This window comes from Macaca thibetana, chromosome 16 (genome assembly GCF_024542745.1).
Source record: "Macaca thibetana thibetana isolate TM-01 chromosome 16, ASM2454274v1, whole genome shotgun sequence".
Classification (NCBI taxonomy): Eukaryota; Metazoa; Chordata; class Mammalia; order Primates; family Cercopithecidae; genus Macaca; species Macaca thibetana.
In genome coordinates, this window is record NC_065593.1 from 34553197 (window position 1) to 34567792 (window position 14596).

The 14596-nt window shown below is 37.3% G+C and overlaps 2 protein-coding genes across 4 annotated transcripts in view; one reads left to right on the forward strand and one right to left on the reverse strand.

Annotated features, from left to right (window-relative positions):
• PTRH2 (peptidyl-tRNA hydrolase 2) overlaps positions 1–14596 on the forward strand; it is a 1137200-nt gene that overhangs the window by 280101 nt on the left and 842503 nt on the right. The gene's annotated exons all lie outside the window — the stretch shown is intronic.
• Positions 1–14596, reverse strand: part of BRIP1 (BRCA1 interacting helicase 1) — a 176950-nt gene that overhangs the window by 6510 nt on the left and 155844 nt on the right. For both annotated transcript variants that reach the window (XM_050764650.1, XM_050764651.1), the window contains one exon: positions 4593–4675. In XM_050764650.1, the coding sequence (XP_050620607.1) occupies positions 4593–4675 (83 nt within the window). The remainder of the gene's footprint in view (positions 1–4592; positions 4676–14596) is intronic.

Below are 14596 nucleotides of genomic sequence, written 5' to 3' on the forward strand. Positions count from 1 at the left end.
AGGAGTTCATCAGCAGACTTGATCAAGCAGAAGGAAGAATCAGGAAATTTGTTTATTTTATTTTCTTTTATTTTATTTATTTTATTTTTTGAGACAGTCTCGCTCTGTTGCCCAGGCTGGAGTGCAGTGGCACAATCTCGGCTCACTGAAACCTCCGCCTCCCGGATTCAAGCAATTCTCTTGCCTCAGCCTCTCAAGTAGCTGGGACTACAGGTATGTACCACCATACCCGGCTAATTTTCCTATTTTTAGTAGAGACGGGGTTTCACCATGTTGGCCAGGCTGGTCTCTAACTGCTGACCTCAAGTGATCCACCAGCCTCAGTCTCTCAAAGTGCTCAGAATCAGGAAATTTGAAGGCAAGTCATTTGAAATCAACCCGTCAGGGAAGCAAAAAGGAAAAAGCAAAATGGAAAAAAAGTGAAGCCTTATGACTTCACTTATGGGACACCATCAAAGCTGACCAATATACACATTCTGGGAGTCCTAGAAAGAGAAAGAGGGAAAGGAGAAGAAAACTTATTTATAGAAATAATGACCAAAAACTTAATAAATCTGGGGGGAGGAAAATGATATCCAAATACATGAATCTCAGAGAACCCGAACAGAACGAACCCAAAAGTCTGTACCAAGACACTTTATAATCAAAGTGTCAAAAGTCAAAGAAAAAAATAGAAACTTGAAAACAGCAAGAGAAAAGCAACTTGTCATATACAAATGAAGTCACATAAGACAGTCAACAGGCTGGGCATGCAGGCTCATGCCTGTAATCCCAACACTTTGGGAGTCAGAGGTAGGAGAATTGCTTGAGCCAAAGAATTTGAGATTAGTCTAGGCAACATAGTGAGACCCCATCTCTACAAAAAAAATTTTTTTAATTAGCCAGGTCTGGTGGTACAAGACTGTAGTCCCAGCTACTCAGGAGGCTGAGGTGGGAGGATCACTTGAGCCTGGGAGGCTGAGGCTGCAGTGAGTCATGATCATGCCACTGCACTCCTGCCTGGGTGGCAGAGTAACATTCTGTCTCCAAAAAAAGAGAAAGATTTCTCAGGTGACATCTTGCATGCCATAAGGAAGTGGGATGACATGTTTAAAGTGCTGAAAGAAAAAAAACCTGCCAGTGAAGGATATTATATCTGGTAAAGCCATCTATCAAAATGACTAAGAGGTAAAAACTTTTCCAGATAAGCAAAAGCTGAGGGACTTCACCACTAAACTTGCCTTGCAAGATATGCTAACAGAAGCCTGCTAAACAGCAACACAAAAGCATAAAGTTTGCTCGTGAAGTTAAAAGTGTACACAAATACAGAATACTTTAATATAACAACAGTGATACATAAATAATGTTTAATTCTATACAGAAGTTAAAAGACAAAGTATGAAAATAACTATAATAGTATGTTAGTGGATACACTATATAAAAGGGTATAATCTGTGACTTTAATAATAAAATGTGATGGGGAAAAGTGAAAGTGTAGAGTTTTTTATACAACTGAAATTAAGTTGTTAGCTGAAAATATTGTTATGACTATGTTTTATGTAAGACCCATGTAACCACAAAAGAAATATCTATAGAAGGTATGCAAAAGAAAAATGGGAAAGGAATTAAAGCATGTTTCTTCAAAAAGTTTAAAAAAGAAAAGCTTTTAAGACCAGGAACAAAGCAAGGATGTTCATTCTCACTACTTCTATTTAGCTTTGTACTAAGAGTCCTAGCCAGACTATTAAGCAAGAAAATGAAATAAAAGGAATCCAAATTGAAAAAGAATAAAGTAAAATGATCTCTCCGTGCAGATGACATGATCTTTTATGTAGAAAAATCCTAAAGATTGAAAAAAAACCTGTTAGGACTAATAAACAAATCAGTAAAGCTGCAGAATACAAAAATCAATGTACAAAAATCACTTGCAATTCTATACACTAAAAACAATCAAAAGAGGAATTTAAGAAAACAATCCCATTTATGATAGCATCAAAAATAATAAAATACCTAGGAATAAACAACTAAGGAGGCAAAAAACCTGTACACTGAAAATTATAAAACATTGCTAAAAAACAATAAAGATAACACAAATAAATGGAAAGACATTCCATGTTCACAGATTGGAACACCTAATATTGTCAGAATGTCCATACTACTGAAAGCAACCCCCCTTTTTTTTTTTTTTTGAGACAGAGGCTTGCTCTGTCACCCAGGCTAGAGTGCAATGGCATGGTCTTGGCAACCTCCGCCTCACAGGTTCAAGCCATTCTCCTGCCTCAGCTTCCCGAATATTTGGGATTACAGGTACCCACCACTGTACCCAGCTAATTTTTGTATTTTTAGTAGAGATGGGGTTTCACCATGTTGGCCAGGCTGGTCTCGAACTCCTGACCTCGTGATCCACCTGCCTTGGCTTCTCAAAGTGCTGGGATTACAGGCATGAGCCACCAGGCCCGGCCGCAATCTAAATTCATATGGAACAACAAAGGACCACAAATAGGCAAAAGAATCTTGAGAAAAAAGATAAAAGCTGCAGCCATCATACTTCCTGATTCTATAAAATACATTACACAGCTGTAGTAGTCAAAAAAGTATGGTACTGGCATAAAGAAAACCATATAAACCAATGGAACATAATAGAGAGCCCAGAAGCAGATCCACACGTATATGGTCAACGAATCTTCAAGAGGCTGTCAATGGGGATTGACATGCTTTGGTTATTTGTTTCCTCCAAAGCTCATGTTGAAATGTGTTCCCCAGTGTCATAGGTGGGGCCTACTGGGAGGTGTGTGGGTAATGGGGACAGAGCCCTCATGAAAGGCTTGGTGCCCTCTCCGTGGTAATGAGTGAGCTCTTACTGTAATTAGTTCACATGAGATCTGATTGCTAAAAAGAGCCTCGCACTTCCTCTCCTCTCTCTTGCTCCCTCTCTCACCATGTGATGCATCTGCTTTCCCTTCACCTTCTGCTATGATTGTAGACTTTCTGAGGCCCTCATTAGAAGTAGATGCTGGTGCCAGGATTCTTGTACAGCCTGCAGAACCATAAGCCAAATAAACCTCTTATCTTTATAAGTTATCCAGTCTTGGTGTTGGCAACGATTGTTTGGATATGACACCAAAAACACAGGCAATAAAAGCAAAATTCGACAAGGAGGACCATGTTAAACTAAAAAACTTCTGTGCAGCAAAGTAAATAATCAGCAGAGTCAAAAGGCAACCTACAGAATGGGAGAAAATATTTGCAAGGCATATATCTGATAAGGAGTTAATCTCCAAAATATATAAGAAACTCCTGTATCTCAATAACAAACAAACAAAAAAACACACCAAGCCCGGGCACGGTGGCTCACGCCTGTAATCCCAGCACTTTGGGAGGCCAAGGCTGGCGGATCACGAGGTCAGGAGATCGAGACCATCCTGGCGAACATGGTGAAACCCTGTCTCTACTAAAAATACAAAAAAATTAGCCAGGCGTGGTGGCGGGCACCTGTAGTTCCAGCTTCTCGGGAGGCTGAGGCAGGAGAATGGCATGGACCCAGGAGGTGACGGAGCTTGCAGTGAGCAGAGATCACGCCACTGCACTCCAGCCTGGGCAACAGAGTGAGACTCCGTCTCAAAAACAAAAACAAACAAACAAACAAAAAAACCACACACCAAAAACCAAACCAAAAAAACAGATATGCAAAGAAATCCAAATAACTCAATTAAAAAATGAGCAAACGAAAAGATGTTTCTCCAAAGAAGACATATGATTCGGCCAACAGGTATAGAAAAGATGCTTAACATCCCTAATCATCAGAGAAATGCAAATCAAATCCACAACGTGCTATCACATCATACCTGGTAGGATAGCCATTATGAAATTTAAAAAAGAGAAAGAAGAAAAAAGGAAATAAGCGTTAGGGAGGATATGGAGAAATTGGAACCCTTGAGTGCTATTGGTGGGAATGTTAAATGGTGCAGCTGCTGTGAAGAACAGTATCAAATCAAAGAATTAAACTCAGAACTGTGATGATTCGCCAATCCTACGCTTGGTATTTATTCAAAAAAACTGAAATCAGGATCTTGAAGAGGTATCTGCATTCCCATGTCCATTGCAGCACTGTTCCCAATATCCATAAGGTGGAAATAACCTAAATGTCTACTGACAGATGAATGGATAAAGAAAATATGGTATAATGTATACATAAAATAAAATATTAGACAGTCATTGAAAAGAAGGAAATCCTGTCAGATAATATAACATAGAACATGAACCTTGAGGACATTATGCTAACTGAAATGAGCCAGTTACAGAAGGACAAATACGGCATAATTCAATTTATATGAAGTATCTAAAGTAGTCAAACTAATAGAAGCAGAAAGTGTAGCAGCGGTTGCCAGGGGATGGGGGGAGAGGGAAACGGGGCATTGCTGTTCAGTCAGTGTTAAGTTTCAGTTATGTAAGATTTAAAAGTTCTAGATATCTGCTGTGAAATACTGTGCTTATAGTTAATAATATTGTACTGTGCACTTAATAAGATGGTAGAGCTCATTATGTGTTTTTTACCACAATAAAAATATGAAGATTGTTACTAGTTTTTACTCTAAGCCCAGTTGAGATCTTACCAGATATATAGCGACTTGGGTTATTCCTAAAGCGATCATCCACTAGAATAAGAGCTCCCCAATCATTTTGGTGTCGAATACATCTAGAAAAAAATAGGGAGAAAATCAAATAATTATAACATCGGAAATAAATCCAGTTTTCCAGTGGGACAGACAGAAAATTGAAAAAAAATCAATTTTATAGATTATTTTAAACAATTTGTTATTAGGAGAGAAGTTATAGAAGCTATCCAATACAATGTAACAAAGAAGATGTATTAAAAATTCCCTACTTTTGCCAAATACGGATAACTTACATACAAAATGCTATATTTTATTTTACACTCAACAAAATTATAGAAAATATTTTCTAAGATCTTTCTTTCTTTTTTTTTTTTTTTGAGGCGGAGTCTCGCTCTGTTGCCCAGGCTGGAGTGCAGTGGCCGGATCTCAGCTCACTGCAAGCTCCGCCTCCCGGGTTTACGCCATTCTCCTGCCTCAGCCCCCCGAGTAGCTGAGACTACAGGCGCCCACCACCTCGCCCAGCTAGTTTTTTGTATTTCTTAGTAGAGACGGGGTTTCACAGTGTTAGCCCGCATGGTCTCGATCTCCTGACCTCGTGATCCGCCCGTCTCGGCCTCCCAAAGTGCTGGGATTACAGGCTTGAGCCACCGCGCCCGGCCTCTAAGATCTTTCTTAACCACATAGACCCTTTGGGTTTTTTTTACCTTAAGTATTATAAATAATTGTAGGTTTTATGTAGAGGTCATTTTTACTAGTTTGATGAGTTTTTAATCATGAATAAACATTTAATTTTGTCAAAAATATTCTAAAATTCAATTGACATAACATGTAGTTTTTCTTCTTTTGACTGTTAATATGGTAGATTACACTGGTTCATTTTCAAACACTGAATCATCCTTGCATTCCTAGTCATGGTGTATTATTCTTCTTATAGATTTTTGGATTCAATTTGCTAGTTTTAAAAAATACATTAAAAAATAAAAACATACTTTTTAATAATTATTAAACAATTTTAAAGTGTACATAACAATGTAATGTTTTTTGGTATATTTACAAGGCTGTATAACCTATACCACTTATCTATCCCAGAACATTTTCACCACCCCAAAAAGAAACCCGGTGCCCATTAGCTGTTACTTCATATTATCCCAATTATTCCCCATTACCTCTGGCAACCACTAATCTTTCTATCCTTAGAGATTTGCCGATTCTGGACATTTCATTTAAGTGGAATTGTACAATATGTAGTATTTCGTATCTGGCATATTTCACTGAACGTGATGTTTTCAAGATTCATATTGTATCATTTCTCAGTACTTTATTTATAAGTTAATATTTCCACTTTTTGGCTACTATGAATAATGCTGCTAGAAACATTCGGGTACAAGTTTTTATTTGAATACATGCTTTTTATTCTCTTGGGCATATACCTAGAAGTGGAACTGGTGAGTCATATGGTAATTCTATGTTTAACTTTTTCAAACACTGCCCTACTGTCTTCCAAAGCAGCTGCACATTTTACATTCCCACCTCCTATGTATGAGGGTTCCAAAATCTCCACATCCTCACCATCACTTGTTATTGTATACCCTTCTAAAATTAAATCTACCCTAGGAAGTGTGAAATGATATTTCATTATGGTTTTGATTTGCATTTCCCTAATGACCAATGATGTTGAACATCATTTTTATGTGCTTACTGGCCATTTGTGTATCCTTTTATGGAGAAGTCTGTTCAAATTATTGGTCCATTTTTAATGGCCCATTTTGTCTTTTTATTATTAAGTTGTAAGAGTTCTTTATATATTCTGGATACTAGATCCTGCTACACATGATTTGCAAAAATTTTCTCCATATGTGAGTTGTCTTTTCCATTTCTTGATACTGTCCATTGAAGAATAAAAATGTGAACTATAACAAAGTCCAATTTATCTACTTTTTCTTTGGTTGCTTGTGCTTCTGATAGCAGATCTAAGAAACTATTGGCTAATACAAGGTCAAGAAAATTTATACCTGTTTTCACCTTTTTCTGTCTTTGATCCACTTTGAGTTAACTTTTGTATGTGGTATGAGGTAGGAGTCTAATTTCATTATTTGCACATATCCAGTTGTCCCAACACCATCTGGTGAAAAGACTATTCTTTCTTTGAGTTGTCTTGCCACTCTTGTCAAAAACCAATTCACTATAGATGTATGAATCTGTTTATGGACCCTCAATTCTACCCATTGATCTATACATCTGTCTTGATGCCAGTACAACATAGTCTTGATTAGTGTGGCTTTGTAATAAGTTTGAAATAGAAAACTGTTTGTTCTCCTAGTATGTTCTTCTTTTTCAAGATTGTTTTGACTGTTCTGGGTTCCTTGCCTTTCCATAATAATTTTAGAATCAGCTTCTCAATTTCTGCCAGAAAGTCAGCTGGGATTTTGATTAGTATTGTATTTAACCTCTATATCAATATAGGGGAGTGCTGATATCTTAACAATAAGTCTTCTAATCCATGAACATGGAATTCTTTCCATTTATTTAGAATTTTCATTCAATAATGTTTTGCAGTTTTCCGTATATAGATCTTTCATCTCCTTAGTTAAGTATATTTCTAAGTATTTTATTCTTTCTGATGTTATTTTAAATGGAATTTTGTTAAGTTCATTTTTAGATTTTTGGCTGTAGTGAATAAAAATGTCATTGATTTTTTAAAATATTGGTCTTGTAACATGAAACCTTGCTGAACCTATCAGTTCTGCTATTTTAAAAATGGATTTCTTAGAATTTTCTGTGTGTAATATATCATTCGCAAATAAAAATAGTTCTGCTTCTTCCTTTCCAATCTGTATACCTTTCTTTCTTTTCCTTGTCTCACTGCCCTGGTTAGAATCTCCAATACAATATTGAACAGAAGTGGTAAGAGTGAAAATCACTGTTGTGATCTTGAACTTAGGAAAAACATTTCAGTCTTTACGATTAAGTGTGATGTTAGCTGTGAGTTTTTCATAGATGACCTCATTAAAGCTAAGTAAGTAACCTTATATTCCCACTTTGTTGAGTATTTTCATCATGAAAATGTGTTGAATACTGTTCTATGCTTTTTTTTTTTTTTTCATCTTGAGAAGATCATGGGGTTTTGGTCTTCTGTTAATATGGTGTATTACATTAACTGATTTTATAAAGCATGTTGAACCAATCTTGGATTGCTGGGATGAATCTTACTTGGTCATAGTGTATAATCCTTTTAGTATGTTGCTGATTCTGTCAATGGCTTTTATTTCTATAGTCATATGAAATATTGCTGTATAATCTTCTTTTCTTGTAATGTATTTTACTTGTTTTAGTATCAGATAATACTGGCCACATAGAATGAATTGGTAAAAATTCTCTTCCATTTTTTGCTAGAGTTAATGAAAGATTAATGCTAATTCTTCTGTAAATTTTTGGTAGAATTCACCAGTGAAGCCATTTGATCATGAGGCTGAGGCAGGAGAATCACTTGAACCTAGGAGGTAGAGGTTGCAGTGAGCTGAGATCGCATCATTGCATTCCAGCCTGAGCAAGAGTGAGACTTTGTCTCAAAAAAAAAAAAAAAAAAAAAAAGTGGGGAAGTGTTTTGATGACAGATTCTATCTTTACTTGTTATACATCTATTCAGATATTCTATTTCAGCTAGTCGCAGTGGCTCATGCCTGTAATCCCAGCAGTTTGGGAGGCCGAGGCAGGCTGATCACGAGGTCAGGAGTTCGATACCAGCCTGGCCAACATGGTGAAACACCATCTCTACTAAAAATACAGTCAGGCATGGTGGCAGGCACCTGTAATCCCAGCTACTCAGGAGGCTGAGGCAGGAGAACTGCTTGAACCTGGGAGGCGGAGGTTGCAGTGAGCCGAGATAATGCCACTGCACTCCAGCCCAGGCGACAGTGTGAGACTCCATCTCAAAAAAAAAGAAAAAGAAAAAAAAAAAGATATTCTATTTCTTCTTGATATATTCTCAGTATTTTGTGTCTATCTATGAATTTGTCCATTTAATTTAAGTTATTTAATTTCTCATTATACATTTTTTTTTTTCCCCCGAGACGGAGTCTCACTCTATAGCCCAGGCTGGAGTGCAGTGGTGCGATCTCAGCTCACTGCAAGCCCCGCCTCCCGGGTTCACGCCATTCTCCTGCCTCAGTCTCCCGAGTAACTGGGACTACAGGTGCCCACCACCACGCCCGGCTAATTTTTTGTATTTTTAGTAGAGATGGGGTTTCACCGCATCACACAATTTTTGAGGGTATTCTTTTATAACCCTTTGTATTTCTGTAAGGTAGTAACATCTCCTCTTTCATTTCTAATTTTAGTAAATTAGAAGTTCTCTGTATTCTCACGCCTGTAATCCCAGCACTTTGGGAGGCTGAGATGGGCGGATCACGAGGTCAGGAGATCAAGACCATCCTGGCTAACAAGATGCTTTTTGCTAGATGTGTTTTGGGGCCTTTTATGTTAATTACATATGTTTATAATTGCACATGTTTCGACTTGTTATACATTCTTCAGAGAATGGCTGTTTTTTGTTGTTGTTGTTGTTGTTTTTGAGACAGAGTCTCACTCCTGTTGCCCAGGCTAGAGTGCAGTAGTGAGATCATGGCTCACTGCAGCCTCAACTTCCTGGACTCAGGTGATTCTCCCACCTCAGTCTCCTGAATAGCTGGGATTATAGGTACATGCTACTACACCCGGCTAATTTTTTTGTACTTTTAGTAGAGACAGGGTTTCATCATGTTGCCTAGGCTAGACTTGAGGGCTCAAGCAATCTGCCCACCTCAGCCTCCCAAAGTGCTAGGATTGCAGGCAGAATGGCATTTTTATCATTATAAAATGTTAATTGTTTCTATTAACATTTATTTTGTCTTAAGGGTCTATTTTATCTATTAGTATAACCAAACCAGCTCTCTTTTGTTTACTATTTGCATGCTATGTCTTTTCCCATCATTTTATTTTCAACCTATTTGTGTTTTTTAAACTAGTGTTTCTCTTGCAGACAGCATATATCACATTATTTTCAATCCATTCAGCCAAACTTTGCCTTTAGATTGGAGTGTTTAATCCATTTATATTTAATGTAATTACTGTTAAGGTAGGATTTACTTAGCTATTTTGTGAAATACCCACTTTGCTATTTGCTTTCTATATGCCTTATGTATTTTGTTCTTCTGTCTTTCCATTACTTTCCATTTTCTCCAATAGACACTTACCAGTATATAATTTTAATTCTCTTATCATTTACATTACTATATTTTCTAAATTATTTTTATTAGTGGTTGAAGAGTATAATAAACACATCAACAAGTAATAACCTAGTCAGTATAATTACCAACTTGATTTCAATAGTACACAAAAATGGTCCTTCTGTTCCCTCACCTATTACCTTTGGGTTGTTATTGTCATATAAATTATATCTTTAAACATTGTATGCTGGTGCAGAATTAACATTGTAGGTTGGATTATTTATCCCTAGAAAGGTCTGTTTAAAGGTGGCCCTGGGCTGATGAATGAAAACTTAGATTCAGGAGGGTTCCTGTGATTGACTGATAAGAGAGTCTCACTGTGCCTAAACTGTTTGAGTAAACAATATATTAATGCTGAATACTTATTCTCCTTTTGAGAGTCTAGTCTTCTGGAAACTGCTAGGCAGACCAGCCCCAATAAAATCCCTGGGTGCTAATGAGTTCCTCTGATTGGAAATATTTCATGCATGTTGCCACAACTCATTGCTTGGGGAAGTGTGTTCTGTGTAACTGCACTGGGAGAGGACACTTGGAAGCTTAAGACTGGCTCCCTGGACTTTGTCCCATGCACATGTTCTGTTCTCTTTGCTGATTGTGCTTGCTATCATTTCACCGTAATAAATCCTAGCCATGTATACAGTTATATCCTGAGGCTATCTAACTGTTCCAAGTGAATTACTGAACTTGAAGGTGGTCTTGGCAACCCACGAGACAATCACCACAGATTTACAATTATTGTTTTATGCAGTTGCTCTTTTTAAAAAATCAGGAGAAAAAGAATTATAAGCAAGAAATACATTTATATTAACTTTTATATTTACCTATGTCGTTATCTTTGAGGGTATTCTTTATTTCATCATGTGCATTTGACTTACTTCCTAATATCCTTGCATTTCAGCCTGGAAGACTCCTTTTAGTAATTCTTGTAGGACAAGTTTGCTACAGAGTAATTCTCTTGGTTTTTGTTTATTTGGGAATATCTTAATTTTTACCTTATTTCTGAAGGACAGTTTTGTTAGATATAGTATTCTTGGCTGACAGTCATTTTCTTTCAGCACTTTGACCATGTCAATTAACTGCTTCCTGGTCTGGAGGATGTTTTGTACATGATGAGTTATTTCTCTCTTGCCACTTTCTAGATTCTGTCTTCTGGCTGTTTGATTTCAACCATCTAGATAGGAATCTCCCTGAGTTCATCCTACTTGGAGTTCGCTTATCTTCTTGGATGTATAATGTTTTTAATCAAATTCAGAACATTTTCAGCCATAATTTCTTCAAATATTCTTTCTGTTATTTTTTCTCTCCTCTCCTTTTGGGACTCCACATATGCATATGTTGGTACACTTGATGAGGTTCTACAGGTCTCTGAGATTATGCTAGTTGTTCTTCATTCTTTTTCTTTCTGTTCCTCAGAGTGAATAACCTCAATTGATGTTTAAGTAAATCAATTCTTTCTTCTGCCTGCTTAAATCTGCTGTTGGGCCCCTGTAATGAATATTTCATATTAGCTATTATACTTTCCAACTCCAGAATTTCAATTAGGTTTTTGTTAAGCAAATTTTATCTCTTTATTGATATTCCCTATTTAGTGAGGTGAGACATCATTCTCATAGTTTTTGATACAGTTGGTTAGTTATTGAACATATTTGAACTAGCTGTCTCTCCTAACACATAACTTTGTCTACTAAGACAAATGTCTGGGTTTCCTCAGGGATAGTTTCTATTATTTTTTTCTCTTAGTGTACAGTTATACTTTGTTATGTGTCATGATTTTTGTTTAAAACAGTACATTTTAAATAATATAATGTGGCAAATACAGAAATCAGATTATTCTCCCTCTTCAAGGTTTTTTGTTCTTGTAATTTTTCTAAAATAATCCTGTAAAGTCTGTATTCTCTCACATGTGGTCATTGAAGACTGCTTGGTTAACTTAGTAGTCAGCTAATAATTAGACAAAGATTTCCTTAAATGTCTAGAATCATCATGTCTCCCATTCTTTGCCAAGAGTCTCTGCATGTATTGGGACATAATTTCAATCCTCAGCAAGGTAGGTAAATAACTCTGATCTTGATTTCACTTCCTGCTTCAGCAGAGTACCAAGGTGATAGCTTAAGGCCTTTTCAGGTCTTTTCTTGGCATGTCCATATCACTGGTCACATGCACAGTCCTACACATATGCGTGGCCCACTAGAATCCCAGGAATATGTCAGAACTTGAAAAGCTCTCTATGGACATCCCATTCCTCAGCTTTTCTCTTTACATTTTTTGGCTAGCCTCTCACTTGCCCCAAATGTCATTCATTGTCTCAGGCAGCTGTGAAGTTAAACAGCTGGCTGGGTGAGCTCTGAGTCAGGTCAAATAAAGATAGCCTTGTGAGTGGGGTCTTCCAGGAAACTCCCAGGTAGGTCACATAATTCTCTGGAAGTGTTCTCCAGCCCTGTTTTGCTCCTTCCAATGACTGTCAGGTTGTTGGCTTTCCTCATGATTTTAGGCTGTTGGTTTTTAAGGCTATTGTGAACTTGGAGAGAGGTGAGAACAGAGCAAGTTAAAATACCACAAAGCTTACTATTCTTACTGCAGTTCAGCTATTTTTAAGGAGTAAATGCTTCCTAGAATGCTGTAACTTTTGATTAATACCCAGAGTTTTGATAAAGTTGATTCTAACTTATTTTTGCCTATTTTCTCATTGCTTTTAGAAATTTCAAAGGTCTTTGTTCTGCCATTTTTGAGGACCTTACCCAATTTGCTGTCACTCTGTAAAGGACATCTTCATCTGTGTTTCGGGGGGATACTGATCTATAGTTGTTGTTTTTTTTAACTTTTATTTTAGTTTCAGGAATACATGTGCAGGTTTGTTTCAGAGGCAAATTGCATGTCACGGGGATTTGTTGTGACAAATTGGGACAGATTATTTTGTCACCCAGGTAAAAAGCAGCATAGTATCCAACAGGTAGTTTTCCTCACTCTCCTCCTACTCTCCACCCTCAAGTAGGCCCTGGTGTCTATTGTTCCCTTCTCTGTCCACATATACTTAATGTTTAGCTCCTGTGTATAAGTGAGAACATGTGGTATTTGGTTTTCTGTTCCTGCATTAGTTCATTTAGAATGGCCTCCAGCTCCATCCATGTTGCTGCAAAGGACATGATCTTATTCTTTTTTATGGTTGCATAGTATTCCATTGTGTATATGTAGCACATTTTCTTAATCCAGTCTACTATCAATAGGCATTTAGGTTGATTCCACATCTTTGCTACTGTGAACAGTGCTGTGATGAACATACAGATACATATGTCTTTATGGGAGAATAATTTACATTCCTTTGGGTATATACCCAAAAATGGAATTGTTGGGTTGAACAGTACTTCTGCTTTAACTTCTTTCAGAAATCAACAAACTGCTTTCCACAGTGGCTGAACTAATTTACGTCCCCAACAGCAGTATATATGTGGTCCCTATTCTCTATAACCTTGCCAGCATCTGTTTTTTTTTTTTTTTAACTTTTTAACGATAGCCACTCTGAGTGGTATGAGATGTTATCTCGTGTGTCTGTGTGTGTGTGTGTGTGTGTGTGTGTGTGTGTGTGTTTTGGAGACACAGTCTCACTCTGTTGCCCAGGCTGAAGTGCAGTGGCACAATCCCAGCTCACTGCAACCTCCACCTCCTCATTTCAAACAATTCTCCTGCCTTAGCCTCTCAAGTAGCTGGAATTACAGTTGTGTGCCACAATGCCCTGCTAATTTTTGTATTTTTAGTAGAGATGGGGTTTCACCATGTTGGGCAAAGTGGTCTTGAACTCCTGACCTCAAGTGACCCGCCCGCCTTGCCTTCCCAGTGTTGAGATTACAGGCGTGAGCCACTGCGCCCAGCCGCATTGTGGTTTTGATTTGCATTTCTCTAATGATTAGCATGTTGAACATCTTTTCATATGCTTCTTGGCCACATGCATGTCTCCTTTTGAGAAATGTCTGTTCATGTCCTTTGGCCACTTTTTAATGGGGTTGTTTTTTGCTTGTCAATTTAAGTTCCTTATGGATTCTGGATATTAGATGTTTGTAAGATACATAGTTTGCAAACATTTTCTCCCATTCTCTGGGTTGTCTTTATTCTGTTGATATTTTGCTGTGCAGAAGCTCTGTAGTTTAATTAAGTCCCATTTGTCGATTTTGTTTTTGTTGCAATTGCTTTTGGTGTCTTCATCATGAAATCTTTATAGGGCCTATGTCCAGAATGGTATTTCTAAGGTTTTCCTCAAGGGTTTTTAGTTTAAGGTGTTACATTTAAGTCTTTAATTCACCCTGAGTTGGTTGTTGTATATAGTATAAGGAAGGGGGTCCAGTTTCAATCTTCTGCATATGGCTAGCCAGTTAGGTCCCACTTGTCAATTTTTGTTTTGTTGCAGTTGCTTTTGAGGATTTAGTCACAAATTCTTTCCCAAGTCGGATGTTTAGAACAGTATTTCCTAGGTTTTCTTCTAGGATTTTTATAGTTTGAGGTCTTACACTTAAATCTTTAATCCACATTGAGTTCATTTTAATCCATCTTGAGTTGATTTTTGTATATGGTAAAAGGGAGGGGGTCCAGTTTCATTCTTCTGCATATAGCAAGCCAATTACTCCAGCACCATTTATTGAACAAGGAGTCCTTTCCCCATTGCTTATTTTTGCTAACTTTGTCAAAGATCAGATGGTTGTAGGTGTGCAGTTTTATTTTTAGCCTCTTACAGTTTTATTCCTCGCT